Source organism: Podarcis tiliguerta (assembly GCF_965153285.1).
Source record: "Podarcis tiliguerta genome assembly, chromosome: 1".
In the NCBI taxonomy this organism is placed as follows: Eukaryota; Metazoa; Chordata; class Lepidosauria; order Squamata; family Lacertidae; genus Podarcis; species Podarcis tiliguerta.
The window spans coordinates 13,002,437-13,020,791 of record NC_139534.1 but is presented as its reverse complement, the minus strand read 5'-3'; the positions used below and the strand labels follow the sequence as shown (position 1 = coordinate 13,020,791).

Here is an 18,355-nt window from a genome sequence, read left to right as displayed (position 1 = left end):
CAAATGGGTCCACAGACTTTTTGCTACGCACCTTTAAAACTGATTTTGAGCAGGTGGGGGTGTATAATAAAAAAGGGATTTACTTTCCTGCATGTGGTTTTGTTTATATTTCTTTACCCCACTCCCAAATCACTGTGATTACAGAGCCATGGGAAATCTTTCCCTTTGATTGAAAACAAGATGTGTCAGTCACAAAGGAGGTTTTTTTGTCCCCACTCCGATGTTTCCTTTATGCACTCTGAGTTTTGCTTCTGCAAAGCTACACCCTTCATCCACTCCATCCTTGCATTTTCCTTACAGTTAGAGAATGAGACATAGTTTTTCTGTGCTAAGGCATAATATTGTATGTACTTTCTGCAGTCTTGTTGTTTTATGCCTGAGTCACAAAGTGCAATGAGGTGTGCTGTGTGGTCTCCGATCTGCCCTGTCAGACCTCATAGGAGCTCTGCTTCACTCTGACAAGGCACAGATCCCCTGCCCCTCTGCTCATGAGTCAGGGTTCATACAGAGCAGATTCATACCCCTAATAAATACAGAAAAAAGAAAATATTATCTTGCCCTTCTTCAAGCAGACAAGACAAAGGTCAGATAATATTTGGCTAGAAAAAAATTTTGGCTAGAAAAAAAAGACATTTCTAATCAAATCACTAGCCTTTTTGCCCTTTTTGCCCAATGGCATCTTTCCTTTGTATACAATATGAATCCACTATATCACTTCAACTTTAGCATGCAATGCAAAAACTAACCAGCTTTCATCAAGATGGCACAATACATAATTTTACATGATCAATTTATTCTCCACAAATCTATTGCAAAGGAAATAATCAAAAAAAGTGCTGTGCTAGTTTCTTCCCGACCCAACAATTCAGAGATTCATATTCATACATTCTTATTATGAAATGTATAGAAAGTGACCTTTACTTTGAAAAAATATATATTTATATTCACAATATTTTAAAAACCTCTTTTTGCAATATTTCTTGCGTCCAGTTATTTTATACCTTGCCCTCATATTTCTAATCTTCTCTTTGCAACTATCAAGGCTACAGACTTACATTTTGTTACATGGATGCTGCCATTGTTGTGATTCTTTTGAAAAGAGATGACAGGCACACAAGAGCACCTCACAAGTGATTTAGAGCCCACAAACTGAAACCAGCCTACAGATCCAGAAAAATGTATCTTTCTCATTGTCAGATTTTAAAATGTGTTTCCATTCAAATTTCAATGGGGAGGAAAGATATACTGTGACAAACAATAAGTGGGTGACAGCTGCTAATTAAAATTCTTGCATGTCACAAAGCAACTGGAAATAAAGTGAGGATCTTAAAAGACAATGCTTTCAACAATTATCCATTCTGATGGCCAATATCTATTCCACCTATATAAGCAAAAGACAAGTTTTATCAATAAGAAAAATCTTTAGCTCCATAGATATTCCCATTTTCTGTGTTTGTTCTATAAAACAAGTATTGCTAATCATCCAACTAGTTAAGGAAATCTGGCTACCGGGCCCAATTTCACAAAAAGGGAAGTCCTTTAAAAAAAACGAACACAAAAATATATAGAGAGGCTTGATAAATTGTATCCCTGGAGCAAGAACACATCACCTTGCTGGTGCCCACAAAATGGGCTAGTCCTCAGTTTATAGCTGAAGCCTCAAGTAGGAGCACAAATACTTTCACTAAAAAGTTTGGAAGGAGAAATATGCTCAGTTTCTTGACATCACAGAAAGCAGTGCTTATGCATCCAAAGATTTCAATAAATATTCCACTCTCTGGGTTTTATTGTGTATTAGAAAAGCCAAACCATTCCTTGTTTCTACAATAGATATTTGGGGGGGAAGTATTCAGCAAAAATATTATGTTGTTGCAAAAAAGCAAGTATTTCCACTATAAGGATTCGTTCACACATAAATTTTACTTGTGGTATGATGATTTTCTAAACAAGCATTTTTTAACCTGATATAGCAATTTCTGGCACACTCCAATTGTGATCTACTGGTAGATCTCTGGGTAGATCACCCAGGACATCTAGGATTCCTGGCTCCCAATTATTTCACAATGTAACAACAAGATGTTATAGTGGTGAAATAAAGGAAGTAGGATAATTATGAGTGGATTTTTGTGTGGAAAGACCTGGTTTTGTTCTGTAATGTAGAGCCAATCCTTGGACAAAGAATAATACAAAAGGTATGTCTTTTGCTCTGGTTGGTGGATCTCAGAGTTCAAGTGCAATAAACTGGCACGTGAATAGCTAGGCTTATTTCTCAAAACTGCAGTGGTGACAGCAGCATTGCCATGACTTGCAATCCACATGTCATTTACACACTCCCACAATGAACCGACATAATGTCACTCCAGGGAACATCAACTTAGCAGCTTTCTGCCTATCATGACCTTAGGTTCACACTCCCTTTCTTCAGGGGATAAGGCTGGGGATTCAGAATCACTTCTTTGTTTATATCCTGCATTTCTCCCAGTGCAGGACCCAAGACAGCTTACAGCTTAGGGTTAAACAGATACAAGTAAAACACACACTCATGTCTGCAAGAAAACCCTGTGGTGCCAGTACCCCTCCAGCCCAAGTACACGATGCTGTCCTCCTCTGACACTGAGTAAACAACTGCTAGAACAAGCTGCCACTTCCTTTAAGGGAAGAGGCTCCTCTCACTGATGGTAGATCTAGCTGCAGCTCCTATTTAAGGCTCAGCCTGACGCTGAGTCTTGCTGAAGCAACACTTGAGCTCCACTCTCATGAAGTCTTCAGCCTCAATCTTCTATGGAGCTGTCCAGGGTACCATTTCCTCACAGCAGGACATTGCCTGCTGCCGCCACATGATAAATCCAAGCTGGGGAGCAAGTGTCAGTCCTGCTCAAGAACCAGCCCCCCACCCCCAATACTGGGCTGTCAGCAGCAGTAGCTGCCTCACCATACTGGGTGCTGCCATTGGCCATGAAGGGGAAAGCTTATCTTGTACACAAACCTTTCTTAAAGTATGTGGGGTTTCCCTACTCATTAAACTAAGGGAACATTTTGTTCTGGGTGCAATGTGAGCCCAGTTCCTGGATGACATCATTAGTACAGCCTTTTGAGGTGGGAAATGTTAAGTGCCAGAAGAGGAGCTGAGAAATCCAACCACTGTTGAACAACATAGTGAGTTCAGTAGAAAGCTGAAATGGGGAAGCAACAGAAAGCAATTTTGAGTAGTAGTAATTTTATCAATTCTCTGAAATTCCATTAATAAGTAACGAGAGCAAAGCTCCCCCAAATTTTTTATTTATTTATTTATTTACAAAATTAAAACTCTGCCTTCAAATGATCTCCCAAGGCAACTTGAATTAGATTAATACAAAGAACTATTTAGTTTGTAAGCTCAGTGGACTTATTTAGAAAATATATATATATATCCCATTGTACAACTCCCTGAGCAGTTTACGAACAAGAATAAATGCATACCAACAGTAGAGAATATTACTAAAAGCAGCAGGGCAAGATAAAAGTACAGCAGCTATAAAAACAGATCTAATGTATAACAGAGCCATTGCTGTTTTTAATGCCATCCCCAGGTGCCAAAAAAAGGAGGAGATTTGGCATCCAACAAGACTCCCTAGAGTACTGCAACTGCGATGACCTTTTCTCCAGTCACCTAGTATTTGGGCAGATTTGTGAGGAAGTGGGCAGGTCCTTCTGATATAGTTACAATACCAAAGTATCCAGAAACTGGCTACATCGCTCCTTATATTGTCCGTGAACAAGGGGAAGGGGAAACACTATAGACAAGGTCCCCACACTACATCTAGGGTGAGATCTAACCACATTTCAAGATTCATTTTGAGATTTCTCCCTTTCCCCAATACACATGTGTGTCAGCAATTTGTTCCAATGGATTTAGCCTAGTTTGGATCAAAGCTTCCTCTACTTCATTTAACAGATTTACTTGGATGGAAGTTCTCAAGGGAGAAATAATGTTAGTAAAAGGGGTTTTTCAGCCTCCAAGTATGTAGGTCATTGGACTTTAAAATAAATTAGAGAATAGTTTATCTATTAAACAAGCCCCACAGTACATATTTTATGAAGCTGGACTTAATTGCAGGTTAATGTACAGCACACCACTCACTATATAAGGATTAAATACTAGTCCATCATTTAGGGATTAATAAATTCTATTAGCTAGCTTACTGAAATGTTTTTTTTAATAAATAAATATGTATTTTGAAGGTAAAATTTAATACTTATCAGAGTATTTAATTTAATTTAATTTACTTGTCAGAGATATAAGTAGGGTGAGTTTGCAAATTAGCCTTTGCTCCTTACTTTTCATCCTTCTCTCCAGATATCATTGTTAATTCCCATGGCTCCAGCAGCCATATTTATTCCCCAACCTATATTTCTATCACAATTCCTCTCCTCCTGTTTAATACTGCATCTGCAAACATCATATTCTAACAACCTATCAAGATCTCAAACTGAATGTGGCATATATGGAGTTCTCTGCAACTTTACCACAGGTATACTGTTACCTCAAGTTCCCATCTTCTAGGCACGCTACCCACATGGATACAAATATCAGCTGTTTAGGTTATCATTCTTTTGGCTCTTTTTTTTTCTTTTCTCTTTGTAAACCACTTTAAGGGGCTCTCTCCACGCTCTCAGCCAAGTGGTGTATAAATTTAATGAAATAAATAAACTGGCTTAATAAGTAGAGCTCTGAACAAGCTTTTGGCTGCACACAACGCACCTTTGAGCAAGTGAACAAACTAGGAAGACTGCATTAACTATAGTTCCTTGCTTTTTAAAATTATGTTGAATAGCTTCAGAACAAGCCAAGATATGAAGCCAACTTCAAAGCATGGCTTCATATTCTGGCTTGTTCTGAAGCCATTCACCATAGTTAATGGGAAGATTTCCCGATTTGTTCATTTTCACAAAGGGAGGATCAAAGTGGCTGATGAGAAATGATCATCTGAACCGAGCCCACTGTGAGCAAATTTGTTTGTGGCAGCCATCTGAAAGCTTTTATCTGGAAATAACGATGATTGAAACTGGGGCCTTGCATATATAATACACATGCTCATTAACTCAATTTAGAAAGTTATTGCCCTTCCAGCTCATGTAAACTCTCAAATAAAGGGCAACCCCTGCACCTCAGATTATTTCATGAGATAAATACAGAGGGAATAAGAACCCAAACAATAAGGGAGAGAAACAGCACTGAAGTAAGTTGACCAAAGTTACACCTGAAACAGGACCCAAAAATGTTGAGCTGTCACTGAACACTTAATGCCAATGTGGTGGTGGAGTGTTTAATTGTTACAGAGTTCAGTCACATAGCAAGAAGGGTGATACCCACTTTAAATGTTATAGATCAGCACAGTGCATACATACTTTCTTGGGGAAATTGTAGCAATGCTTGTTTTACCGCTCTTCCGAATATTTGACATTTCACTGTTTCACTAATCCCAGTTCTGCACTCCACATACTATCTAGTAAAATTTGCCTGGGGTCCTCCAGGAGGCAGGATGGGATATAAAGTGAATAAATAAATAAATTTCACCCAGAAGCTTTTGACCCTGGGAATAGCTTTTGTTTGTTTCACTGTAGGCTTGGGTACTATCATTACAAATTTAACAAATTTGCTAAAATATAGTGTTTTATTCATTAACATTAGTAGAAAAACTACAAAGCCAATATTACAGCTGACCTCTTCCTCATGTTCAAAGTATTTTACTGTGTCAATACTGTCTATGTTTATTATATTGAGCATACATATACATATACAAACAAAACAGGTTAGAGTTCCAGAGGGATGAAATCCTTTTCCAAATTAAAAACAGCATTTTAAAAAGGAAATACTCACGCATTCCACTATAATTTTTATTTGATATCCTCAAGGCTAACCTGAAAAATTCAGTCATTTTGATTCAAAGTGAATGTTTTTGCTGGCTGTAGCCATCTTATAAATTTAATAGCAGAAAGGAAGTAATAAAAGTATGCTGCGAACGTTAATTAGTTCCCACATAACATGGCATTTTCAGCATGGTAGTGCCAAAAAAAATCATTAATCCACTAGAACAGACAACTGGCCTGTGCTGTGTGTGGAGCAGACCTCCAGGAGATTTTTAAAAAGGAGACAGTATTGCCATCTTTGCTACTACTCCTGGCCTACACTTACAATGTTGCAAGGTGCAAGGATGGAGCTGAGATATGCAGTTCTATGACTGCCTGGAACTGCAGCCATTTTTATGCATGCACACAAATATAGACATAAATGTTGGATGGACACACAATTTATTCAGGGATAAAGTATTTTGAAATAACAGCATTTATATAGTGCACTGCAAGGCTGGGACGTGTTTCAGGTACATTGCCTTAGAATAGAAGTATATATTATTACATCAGAAGTAACCAAATCACATCATCCCTGACCGCTGTTCATGCTAGGTAAAGGTAAAGGTACCCCTGACCATTAGGTCTAGTCGTGGCCGACTCTGGGGTTGCACGCTCATCTCGCTTTATTGGCCGAGGGAGCCGGGGTACAGCTTCCGGGTCATGTGGCCAGCATGACTAAGCCGCTTCTGGCGAGCCAGAGCAGCACACGGAAACGCCGTTTATCTTCCCGCCGGAGTGGTACCTATTTATCTACTTGCAATTTGACATGCTTTCGAACTGCTAGGTTGGCAGGAGCAGGGACCGAGCAACGGGAGCTCACCCCGTTGCGGGGATTCGAACCGCCGACCTTCTGATCAGCAAGCCCTAGGCTCGGTGGTTTCAACATCATCTGGAGGACACCATGTTGTCTGTCTCCACTGCCATTCCCACACCCCACTTTTAACTCACTGATTTTCATGGTGCTGGACCACCACTGTCTATTTTTCACTCAGAAGTACTGGCAAACAACAGCAGCCTCTCTAGATAGGCTTCTTCCCATCTCAGTGCTGCACCCTCTCCCACCACATTTACTTTATTGGCCAAGGTGAGGCCAGGCATGTCCAAAGTCTGTTTCAGGGGGCTAATCCGGCCCTTGTGGCAGTTTATTTCCTGCAGTAAAATCCTAAAAAAACCTCAACAACTTAGGTTGGCCCTTTGGTCAGCCCTCACGGCCCTTCACTTCATCAAATCTGGCCCTCTTCGAACAAAGTTTGGACACCACTGCACGGTATGCAATGGGACATGGCCCACAGAGAAGAGGCAACAATATTGTTCTCATAAACAAAGCAACAGGAAGTGCTGAAAATGAAGATTTCCAAGCACTTCACTACGGAAGCATTCATGTTTAAGAAAGTGGCAGGCAACTTACATGATGTGGTGCTACTACCACTGACAACAACTGTTTGCCACCTTTGGGCAATGTGTGAACACACTGGCACAGAACCATGGATCAGTCAATGAAAAGAATATTATGAGCAGCAAATTGTTGGCAGGGCGACCTTGGGAGGTTAGAAAAGACTTTGTGTAGGTGGGAAGGGGGGGGCACAGATAGGGTCCGTAGGTTAGCCATCCCTACTATACATGCTTACACTTTCCTGTCTGCCACCTTTATTCTGAACTGACCCAAAGATCTCCAAATAAACAAATAGCTCAAGACGCATTTCAGCTCCCACAACCATACAAAGAAGCCCATGGTAAGGAGGAGCATAATGATTTGGAATGGAGAAATAGTAGGCAGCAGAAAGAATTGCGCCTCCCTTCCTCTTCAGTTCTCTATTGCAAATTGCCACCTCACAAAACTGTCACTTTTTTTAAACACACATATGCATGTCACATATAGTTCAACCCTAAAATTCTGTGATTATTTCCTCCATGATTTTTTTTAACCTTTTGTTTTCTTTAGCAGACTAGGTAGATTGGGTATGAGCAGAAGAAGGGCACATGAAGACAGGCTCTTTAATTGTTTTCCCTGCTCCCCACTCCGAGCTCCAAATCACCTCCCTCAAATTGCCGAGTGGAAATATATGGGAACGATGCATCTTTAAATAGCAGTTTGGGAAGGACATTTTTCAGCTGAAATGGGCCAGAGGGGAAAGGATAAAGCGGTTTCTCTTTGTCCACCCTTTATTTACTCATACCCTGGCCATAATATTTTATAACAGCATGTTTATTTGGAAATGAAGTACTGTACTGAAAAATTAACGTATCTCAAAACATCTAACAATTTAAAACAGCAAGCAGGCAAGCAAACTATTACAGCCTGAGGAGATATTGGTTGAAGATCAGGACTGTCCTTGAGTTCTTGTTGTCTGTACTAAGAACCAAACAGACAAGGACAGAAGTACACAGATAGATTCTTTTGGGATAACTGCCATGCCTTTCCTCCTAGCTGGAGAGAAAGGATGTAGGAAATCTGGAGGTTCTCTTCCTACACTCCCAAAATCATCTAGATCAGGCTTTAAGTAAACATTCAAGAGCCTAGCCTCGTGATACCAACATAGATGCTCCGCAAATACACTATGCAAAAGAATGAAAGATCATTATCCCTCCTCCTTTTCCCGCCCCTTCTCCCCACAACCTCACAAGGCCAATGACAGCAGTGTCTCACCCCAAATGTAACTGACCTGTAGAAAGGACTCTATGAATTGAAATTAGAGATGTTAAATGTCCCCTTGTATTCCATGAAAACCTTTCAATAAAAAAATGATAATTTTGAAAGCCTATGTGTAACAACTGTTGTAAGGGAACACGTTATTTCCTAGATGAGCTTATAATGACATGCAACCAATCTCTGTTAAAATGTAACCATGTTCCAATTTTGGACTAGAATAAGAAATTGAAATAAAAATGTGATACCTGGGTGCGATTGAAAGCCACTCTTGCAAAGACAGCTTGGGATACACTGGCCCTCTTCAACTCATCCCTGACTTGCTGGTAGATATCTGGAGAGACTTCCACTGATGAATTTGTTGGCTCTGGTTTGACTGTTCTAGGGATGGGCGGATGGTTTAGAAACTGTTGGTTAATAGCCTGCGGGTGTTGATGAGCCAATAGCCGGCTTACTGCAATCTGCTGGTTTATCAAGTGGGCCATTGCTATCTGTTGCCTGACAAGTTGTGGACTGAGTTGAGGCGTAAGAAGACCAGGGCTCATGATTGGCTGCAAAGTTGGCACTTGGTTTCTGATCGGAGTGCTGTGGTGAATTTGACTGTGAGGAGACTGTTCGTTTGTTTTGCCCAAGGTTGCCAGCTGGTTGATATTTGGTAAGTGCATGGGACGCTGGCCAAGAACACAATATTCTGAGAGGTTGTCTCTTTCAACTCGTTCCACTGTTCAAAAAAATAAAATAACATAATTATATCATAATTTGAGTGGAACACATAGGATTAAAAAAAACCAAAAACCTGATACAACCAGCAATTCCAACCAGTCTAATGCCAAATCAGCTAATGCCACAATATTCTACGCTGAGATAAAATTAGTAATGTCTACCTCCATAACTTTTACATGCAGTAAACACTATAGGAAAAGGATATTAGCAAAAAAATACTGAATTCCAGAACAAGAGTCACTTCCTGCTTCAGTCTTTTTGTGCTATACAGTGGTACCTCGGGTTAAGTACTTAATTCATTCCGGAGGTCCGTTCTTAACCTGAAACTGTTCTTAACCTGAAGCACCACTTTAGCTAATGGGTCCTCCCGCTGCTGCCGTGCCGCCGGAGCACGATTTCTGTTCTCATCCTGAAGCAAAGTTCTTAACCTGAAGCACTATTTCTGGGTTAGCGGAGTCTGTAACCTGAAGTGTATGTAACCTGAAGCGTATGTAACCCGAGGTACCACGGTATTCCTGCAAGGCTGGGACACAGCTAGGAAAGACACACACACCAGAAAAAATCACATGCAGTGCCCCAGAGTGCAATGTGCACCCTCAAGGCCTGTTTTCAGGAAGGGGGCGGATGCACATCTCTAGCTGCATGGTGCAGAAACAGTCAGAATCACACAAGATGACTTCCATGCATATTTGCATGGGCATATACATCCGGTCACATACAGTCATCCCCATACATGTCTGTTAGATTAGCAATGCATAGCAGCATCACATGGGAATGAAAAGTATGGCAAACTTCTGCTCTTCTGTCTTCTCCACTTCTTGCTGTTGCTTTATTATTTCTTCAACTACCCTAACACTCCTCAATAAACTCTTGAAGCGGTTCATAGTATTAAAACAATTTGAAACACAAAATATGAATATAATCAATCCACCAATAAAAATCACTAAACCAAATAATAACGTACACCACTTCACCAAATATTCAATAGTATCTTCTTCACTGGGAAAAGGTTTTTTTTAGCTAGATCATTCTATCTCCCATGCAGAAATATATGAATAGTTCAGGATTCTATGCACACAAGATTCCAACTACTGTACACAGCACAGAGTTAAGCAATTCAAAGTGAAATGTGGAACGTACACCCTGTCGTCTCAGTACTTTAGATAAAACATTTTTAGTAAGAATTCAAAAGTGAAAGTAGCTCTCGCATCTTAATCCCTGCTAATGTGTAACATCCGAATTAGCTCTAAGAAACTTTCAAGCCCTCTACTGAATTACAGCCAGATTTGATGGGGTACTTGTGAACAGTGAGGTATTTTCTTTACAGGGTTATTTTGTTTCATTTTTTTTTAGTTCTATCAAAACTACTATAAAATTAAACACCTGATATTTTGTTTTATTTCAACAAAGTATATAGAGAGCAAAATTATGCCTGCATTGATACAGCTGAAAAATCAAGAAAAGTTTGCCCCGATGTAAAGATTGGCCTTCTTTACTAATTAGTATTTAAGAATTTTAAAAATAGAGACCTAAATCTGTTAATTAATGCAGCCAAATATATTTCAAAGTTTGCAAAACTGAAAATACATTTCTTGGTTGATGCTATTCTTGCCAAGTTTCCACACAGACCCAGCTTTTGAGCCAAGTTATATACCCCTATAAAAATAACGTTTTGAAATGGAAATGTTGCTAGGCCATTAACCTTTTCATTGCCAACTCTTAAAGCAATGGTACACACACTATCCGGCTAGTATTCAGTACTATACATTTCCCTCATTATCAGGGCCCTTTTTTGCACCACCGCACCAGAAACATACTTCCAGCCTTTTAAAGCTTTCTCCAATGCATGGAAAATGTCATTACCAATAGGTTTTCCAACCTGTTGGCAGACTATGTCACTTTCTAATAGCCCAGATCATATTCTGCATTGCTACCATGGCATATATTTAAACCTGTGGACTTTGGACAGTCAACCCACCAATGGTGGCAAGGTTTAACAGAGCCATATTAGACAGGAAGTGAGATTGCCACATCTGCAATTGAATGTTTTATCAAAGAAATACTTCTCCACTGATCAACCACATAAAAATGTGGCTATATAGCAGCATTTATAAAGCTGTAAGTTCCACATAACATAGGTATAGAAAAAGGCAATACCTTAGGTTCTGTCCAGGTTATAGGCTTTGAACCCATATGTGTTTGGCCACTGGTATACAGTGGTACCTCGGGTTACATACGCTTCAGGTTACATACGCTTCAGATTACAGACTCCGCTAACCCAGAAATAGTACCTCGGGTTAAGAACTTTGCTTCAGGATGAGAACAGAAATCATGTTCCAGCGGCGTGGCGGCAGCAGGAGGCCCCATTAGCTAAAGTGGTGCTTCAGGTTAAGAACAGTTTCAGGTTAAGAACAGACCTCCAGAACAAATTAAGTACTTAACCTGAGGTACCACTGTAATGGGTTTATGAGGTCACAATACCACTACCAGCCTCAAGGAGGCAGTTTTGTTGCAGTTTGGGGTATGCTGCTACACAGACTGCATAATTACTAGGCTCTGAACCACTCTATAGCCTGGGAGGTGCTTTTCATGTGGTAACTTATTTAAAAACTGTGATTATCTTAATTACTTATTTCTTTTCATCACAACCCACTTAACCCAATTATGAGCAAGGGGGTAATTTCAAAATCTCATTTCCAGTCAACATTTATCTTTATGTTTACCCCAACCTTCCATTATTGCTATTTACTCTCTCAGGCCAACAGAACTGTATTTGCACATCTGTGACAGATAAGGCCAAAGGGTTAGTTCCACCATAGCATTTGGCAGCCACGGGGTGACTCCTGGAGTGCTCTCCTGTGACTACTACATGCAAGTGAAAAATTTAGTGCAAAATAGGTCATCACAACACTATGCATGCTAATGATCCAAGAAATCTTATTATCCAGAGCCAAGCTGTAGTTCACAGGAGCTTCTACAGGCAAGTTCCATTGATGGACTACTCCAGTAGCACATGGAACATGAATCAATCTAGAAGCCTTCCTGCGTCTGCAAGATGACGGCCAGAGAAACTGCTGATCACCAAAGTATTTGGGATTTAAATAACTTTCTACAGCTTAAAGACACAGATTTTCCCTCAAAGTATACTATTTGAAAAAAGAAGGTGAGCACAACACAAGGCATGTCATAATACTGAGCTAAGTTGGCGAGCAGTGATGAGTATCAAAGTTCAAGATCAATAAAAAAAGATAACATTTGAAAATAATTTCTGATATTTGAGAAGCAGCTGCAAAAATGTTAGCAGATATATCAAGGAACCTATGCCCCATTCTGCAGGCAATACTTGGGCACATTGGAGAGCAGTATGAATTTGCTCTGGAAAACTCCCATTACTTTTAGGAAATACATTTTCAAAGTTGAATAATACATTCAGATACATGTGCAAAACTACTGAAAAGTTGAGGACAGTCAAACAGCCAAAGATCAGCAGAGAGACTGAGTCAGAGAGATTATATTTCCTTTAACATACATAGAGAGCTATGCGCAGTGTGAAGAAGTACCGTATTTTTCGCTCTATAAGACGCACCAGACCATAAGACGCACCTAGTTTTTGGAGGAGGAAAACAAGAAAAAAAATATTCTGAATCTCAGAAGCCAGGACAGCAAGAGGGATCACTGCACAGCGATCCCTATTACTGTTCTGGCTTCTGGGATAGCTGCGCAGCCTGCATTCGCTCCAGAAGACGCATACACATTTCCCCTTACTTTTTAGGAGGGAAAAAGTGAGTCTTATAGAGCAAAAAATACAGCACTTTCTTTTGTCAGTCCCGAATCTTCCAACATTCAGCTTCCTTGGGTGCCCACAGGTTTTAGTGATATAAGAGAGAGAGAGAGAGAGAGAGAGAGAGAGAGAGAAAGAATCTTCACTTTCTCCACACATCTGAAACAACTTGGGTTGGCATCTCCTTTATTATATGCTTACTCCAAAACTGACCACGGACTTCTGATTTATACACTTAAGATACGTCTTTTTAATGTCTTCCAAATTTTACAAGGAAACAAACTGCCTTGGATACCTTATTCTTCCCTGCACTAATAAAATGGGTGTGGAAGTTATTAGTGTGAAATAAAGATATGCAAACTTTGAGGCATGCTAAAGTATCTCCCCTATACTGGAGAGGTACAGAAAATATTCATATTAATATTAACTTGTTCAGGCTGCTTTAGCAATTGCACTTTAAATATTTAGCCATTTAACTGCCTATCAAAACTGCCCATGGCACTGTGTAGGGGGGGGAAATGCTGTCTCGTTATTTACACAGGAAAAGACCAATTAACACGTGTCTAAAAAGTGATCGTGCACACACAAACCTGCACCGAACCTGGAAGTGACCCAAAAATGTCACTCAACATGTCATGAAAAGGGTGTGACAGGGGCATAACTGGGCATAACTAGGTTGGGATTGCTTATATGCACTCCACTGACACACACACAGGGACTGGGAATGGAACCTCCGCGAGAATAGTCGTCAACTGTATACTGAAATTGAGCAGCATACAGCTAAATAAAAGAAATAGTACTCTTTCTGAACTGCACCCATCCTATTTTGTCATGGAGATCAGTCGTAAATGGTGAATTACATTAGAAGGCAGGAAAAGAACAAGGGTATCTATCACGCTATTTCCAAAGCTGTTGTTTACGCTGACTGTTGACTAAAGATTTGTTTACAAGTGAGGCTTCAATGGGCTTGTTTTTCTCATCAGAACAGAAAAGCATACATGAGGAAGGTTATACAAATTCTCATAATTACATGGCACAAATAGCCCAAGAGGGATTCAACAATGACTCTTGTTAGCATAATACTACTATAGGTACAATAATAGTAACAATAAGAACAACACTAACAACCACAAGCTCATCTTGCAAACTCACAACCTAAAAGGTAAAAATAAGACAGAGAGGAAAGGAAGAAAGGTAAAAAAGGACAAGAGGCTTACAACTGAAATTGGCAAGATTGTGTACATTCAATTTCTCCTGTGTATCTCGCTCAGCAATTCCAAACCCATGGCTTTTTCATAGACAACTGTACCCAAACTTATTTTTAGAACTTTACATGAAGACGCAGATGCAGCTAATCAAACACCAAAAATCAAATATACATGGCGTAAAGACACATAGCCATGAGCTGCGTGAAAACCTTAAAATATTTCAAGCCTAAATAGTTCTGCTGCATTTGTAATGGGTTTCACAAACTATACAGCGAGCATGTTTATTTCAAGTTCTCTTTGCATAAAGCTTTTCCATCTGTTGCTAATGATATCAAATTATTGATTGTTCGGTTTCTTATATTTGTTTAAATGTTAAGTATATGTTCTGCAACCTAATGCTTTTCTTCTTCCAGGGAGTTTTTTAAATTTTTGCTGTGCATTAGTCATATTTACTTTGATCTTCCAGTATGTATAATTATTTTACTGTTTGTTTATTTCGATGGAGTGGGAGGGGGGAAAGGTTGACCAAAGAGATCTATATGTGGCAACTTGTAACAGAATCACATAGCTTATGTTTAGGAAATCATGGTTTTGATTAAGAAGGAACCAGTTAGTTCCCACTGCTTTATTAAAAGAGACATTAGTACATAAATAAGAAACACATTTCACACAGCAGATCATGTTCAACTGCAATGCCAATAAAATAATTTTGAAACCCTCTTCTACTTCCCATTTACAATAGTAAATTAGAATTGCTTTTTTGCTGCCTCAACTGGATTGACCCTGAAAACTTGGTAATCTTGCTGACCAGACTCAAAATCCCTAGGCCCCTTTTCTTTAAATTTCAAGGAATGCATTGAGATTGAAGTTTACAAACAATCACTGATCTCACACATGAAATAAATTCTTATTTCTAAACATTTTGTTATGAAGGGGAAATTAAAATCATAAGAAATTGAGAAGATGTGAAATTTTAAAAATGCCAAAATCATCCTTTGAGATGGTTTTAGATGACCATAATAAAGTTCTATATCTGTTTATTTTTCATGCACATTATACCCGTGATTTTTTTTCATTGTTGTTTTACCTCCCACGTTTAGCTGATGCATCAACACCACTTGAGCCATTTTAGAGCAGCTTTTGTTTATTTCACACATACCTTCACCTTCCCTTCCTCCTCAAGCATATACATACAGACACACACACACTTCTGAGCAGCTACAAACAGGCAGAATCTCTTGAACACACACACAATTATCCAGAAAATTATTCGGGCTTAGATCCTTGACCTTTTGAATGAAATCAAGGTCTCATTCTGCTTTCACTGCACTCAACAATTTAACTGTACACTTACTAACTAAAAAGAAAGAGAGAGAGAGAGTGAGAGAGTGAAAGAAAGAGAGAGAGAGCTTTAAAAAACTGAATGCTAAGAAAGTGGAAGCCCACTTAGTGGTTGTAGTGGAAAGTCTGAGAATTCCATATGGAAAGGCTTTCCAGCATGATTGAAGATGCTCTTACACAACAGTCCAATGGAATGGGAAAACCATCCCCTTTTCTTTTATAAGAGAAAGGGATCCACTAAACGGCCTTGAAGCTGTGCAGTTCCTTTGATTCTTTTTAAGTTAAGTGCATATATACAAAAACATTTTCAAGTATTCTTTTTTTACCTTGAGACAAAACATTTAAAGAATTTGTTCAAGTTCATACACTGTCTGCTTAAACCAAAGAAAGTCTTTGTATCTTAAAAATATTGATAATATTGTATACAAACCCACCTTTGGGTCACTTCATCATTTCACAATAAATTTCAAGCATTTGAAACCTGTTCAGAGGTATGGCAATGAATGGTAGCTATAATTTATTTACCTTTAATCTTCTTGTACTTTTTATACCATCTCCCAAATTCCTGGCACTTGGTTGCTGACACATTGGCATAGTATGTGCTATTTACAATGGATGATATCATACTCTGGAAGCAGAGAGAGAAAGAAAAAGTGTTTCCACAAAGAAAACAATCAAAATCCTTTCAAAAGAAAATGATATATAAGTGCAGACTCAACTCATCAAATCTTAATTCTTAAACTGAACGGCACTCCATGAAACCTACTTCATAGCTCTCAAAATTGGCTTTATCTTCTATTTTGCATCACTAGATGTAATTACCTTCATTATTAATCACGGGGGAAAGATCCCGTATGACTTAAGACTTATGTCTCCAGTTTAGATCCACTTGTCACTTTAATTTATACTGGGTATTATAAAAAGAATCCTCTTACTAAACGCATAACTAGAAGCACTGTCACAATAGGGAATACAAAGGGTAAGAAGAGTTGTGATTTAGGAACCGGATCCTAAAGGTAAGATTAGTGCTCCAGCATGCATAATCCAAATAATGCTTTTCAGATGTTTCTCTTCTGCTTCCAACTGCAACAAAGACCACACAGCCAAGAATCTGGGAACATGCGTGCTACTTGCTGCAGAACAACAGTTAGGCAAATAAGTTAAATTAATATAATTTATAGAAACGTGCCATTAATCCTGGTATGAAAATCCACACAGGAGACAAATTACAGAGCTACTGTGAATAGATGAAACTAAAAATATTAGAATATCAAACAAGCATATGGATTTGAAACAAAGGGTACTTTTGGACCACTGGAAACTGACATTAGGTGCTAGATCTTTTTACCATTTCAGCACACACCACTAGTTTTGAGTCTGGCCGCACAGAACAGAGAGTGATAGAAGGCTCTGCTCTTCTGCTACTCTTCTGCTTTTATGGAGTATATTTTTATTCATTTTATTTATTTCAGAACTTATTATATCTTCCAATCATCAAAATTCTCTCTAGCTCACATGAAAAGCACAATTTATTACCATTTCTCCTAAATATATAAAATGTATTCAAACGCTATGGAACAATCCCTAAAATGAGAATGTGGTAGCTGTCTATATATTCTGGGTGATCAGGAAATGTTAGTCTTAAACCATGAAGGGTAGTTTTGGAAAAATTAGATTTGCTTGTATTCTTTTGTGTCTTTTCAACATAATTGATTTCACTTCCATAACACAACACAATGGGTTCTTCATATATCTAACATGGACCTACCTCACTCCTTATTAACTGTCCCTAATTTCCAAAGTCAAGATTCTGGCATAATTCTGATCTACAGTACAAAAGTAAGAACCATATTCAAAAGGATTATCAAAGCAAGAGATCCAATATATTCAACATTATACTATATGGGGATTCTCAGTCCTATGGATCTGTAGTTTTTTTCACCATTGAACATAAATAGATTTGGGGGAAACAGCTTGGGAAACTGGGATATTTAAACTCAAGGTTCCAATCCAGATCATCCTCACCCCAGGGAGGATGTTCCAGTAAAATATCCAGTTTGAAATTTTCAGACTAGCCACAACAGCACCCTCAGGAAGCTTTTGGCCTCTCCGAGAGTGTCGTATGTGAGCAGATGTTAATTCACTACTTTAACTGTCGCAGTTGTCTCTGAAATTTTTGATTCAGCTCAGCTGCAAACACTTTGCCCTGCTTACCCTCTAATCTTCAAAAAGGCATCTTTAGCACCTCCACCTCCCAGGCAGCACTTCCACAGCCACAGAATGGGGACCAGCCCTGCTAATCTCTTATCCAGCTCTTAAAATGAAACCATTCTTAGCATGGGCATATTCCCAATATTCAGACAACATGGTTAGTCATAGGCACACCCTTAGCAGATCTAGCACTAGATGATCTAGCAGGTCATCTAGTGTAACGCAAACCCAAAGAGAGGTGGTGCTTCTATGTATGGGAGTGGGAGTGAGGAACAAAAAAGGCATATACAATGAATGACGAGGGGAAGTAGAACTGGAACTGAAATGCCAGAGAATACTATGGTTCAGTTGAGCTGATCACTTATGAACTAGATGAAGCCTGTAGCTACACTGACAAATCACAATTCTCCATTAAGTGAAAACTCAGGGAACTGTGATTTGTTTCAACCAGTTAGTTTAAAGATGTCGTGTCATACTGTGGTCTGACATTGTAATGAGTTACCTTTAGCTAAAGAAAACCATGCTTCTACACGTTATGAATGTAACATAAAA

General features: G+C 39.0%; 1 protein-coding gene across 2 annotated transcripts in view; it reads right to left on the bottom strand.

The window, feature by feature from the left end:
* SATB2 (SATB homeobox 2) overlaps positions 1-18,355 on the bottom strand; it is a 122,640-nt gene that overhangs the window by 50,510 nt on the left and 53,775 nt on the right. For both annotated transcript variants that reach the window (XM_083408818.1, XM_083408819.1), the window contains exons 6-7: positions 16,118-16,220; positions 8,788-9,260 (exon numbers count right to left, since the gene is read on the bottom strand). In XM_083408818.1, the coding sequence (XP_083264944.1) occupies positions 8,788-9,260; positions 16,118-16,220 (576 nt within the window). The remainder of the gene's footprint in view (positions 1-8,787; positions 9,261-16,117; positions 16,221-18,355) is intronic.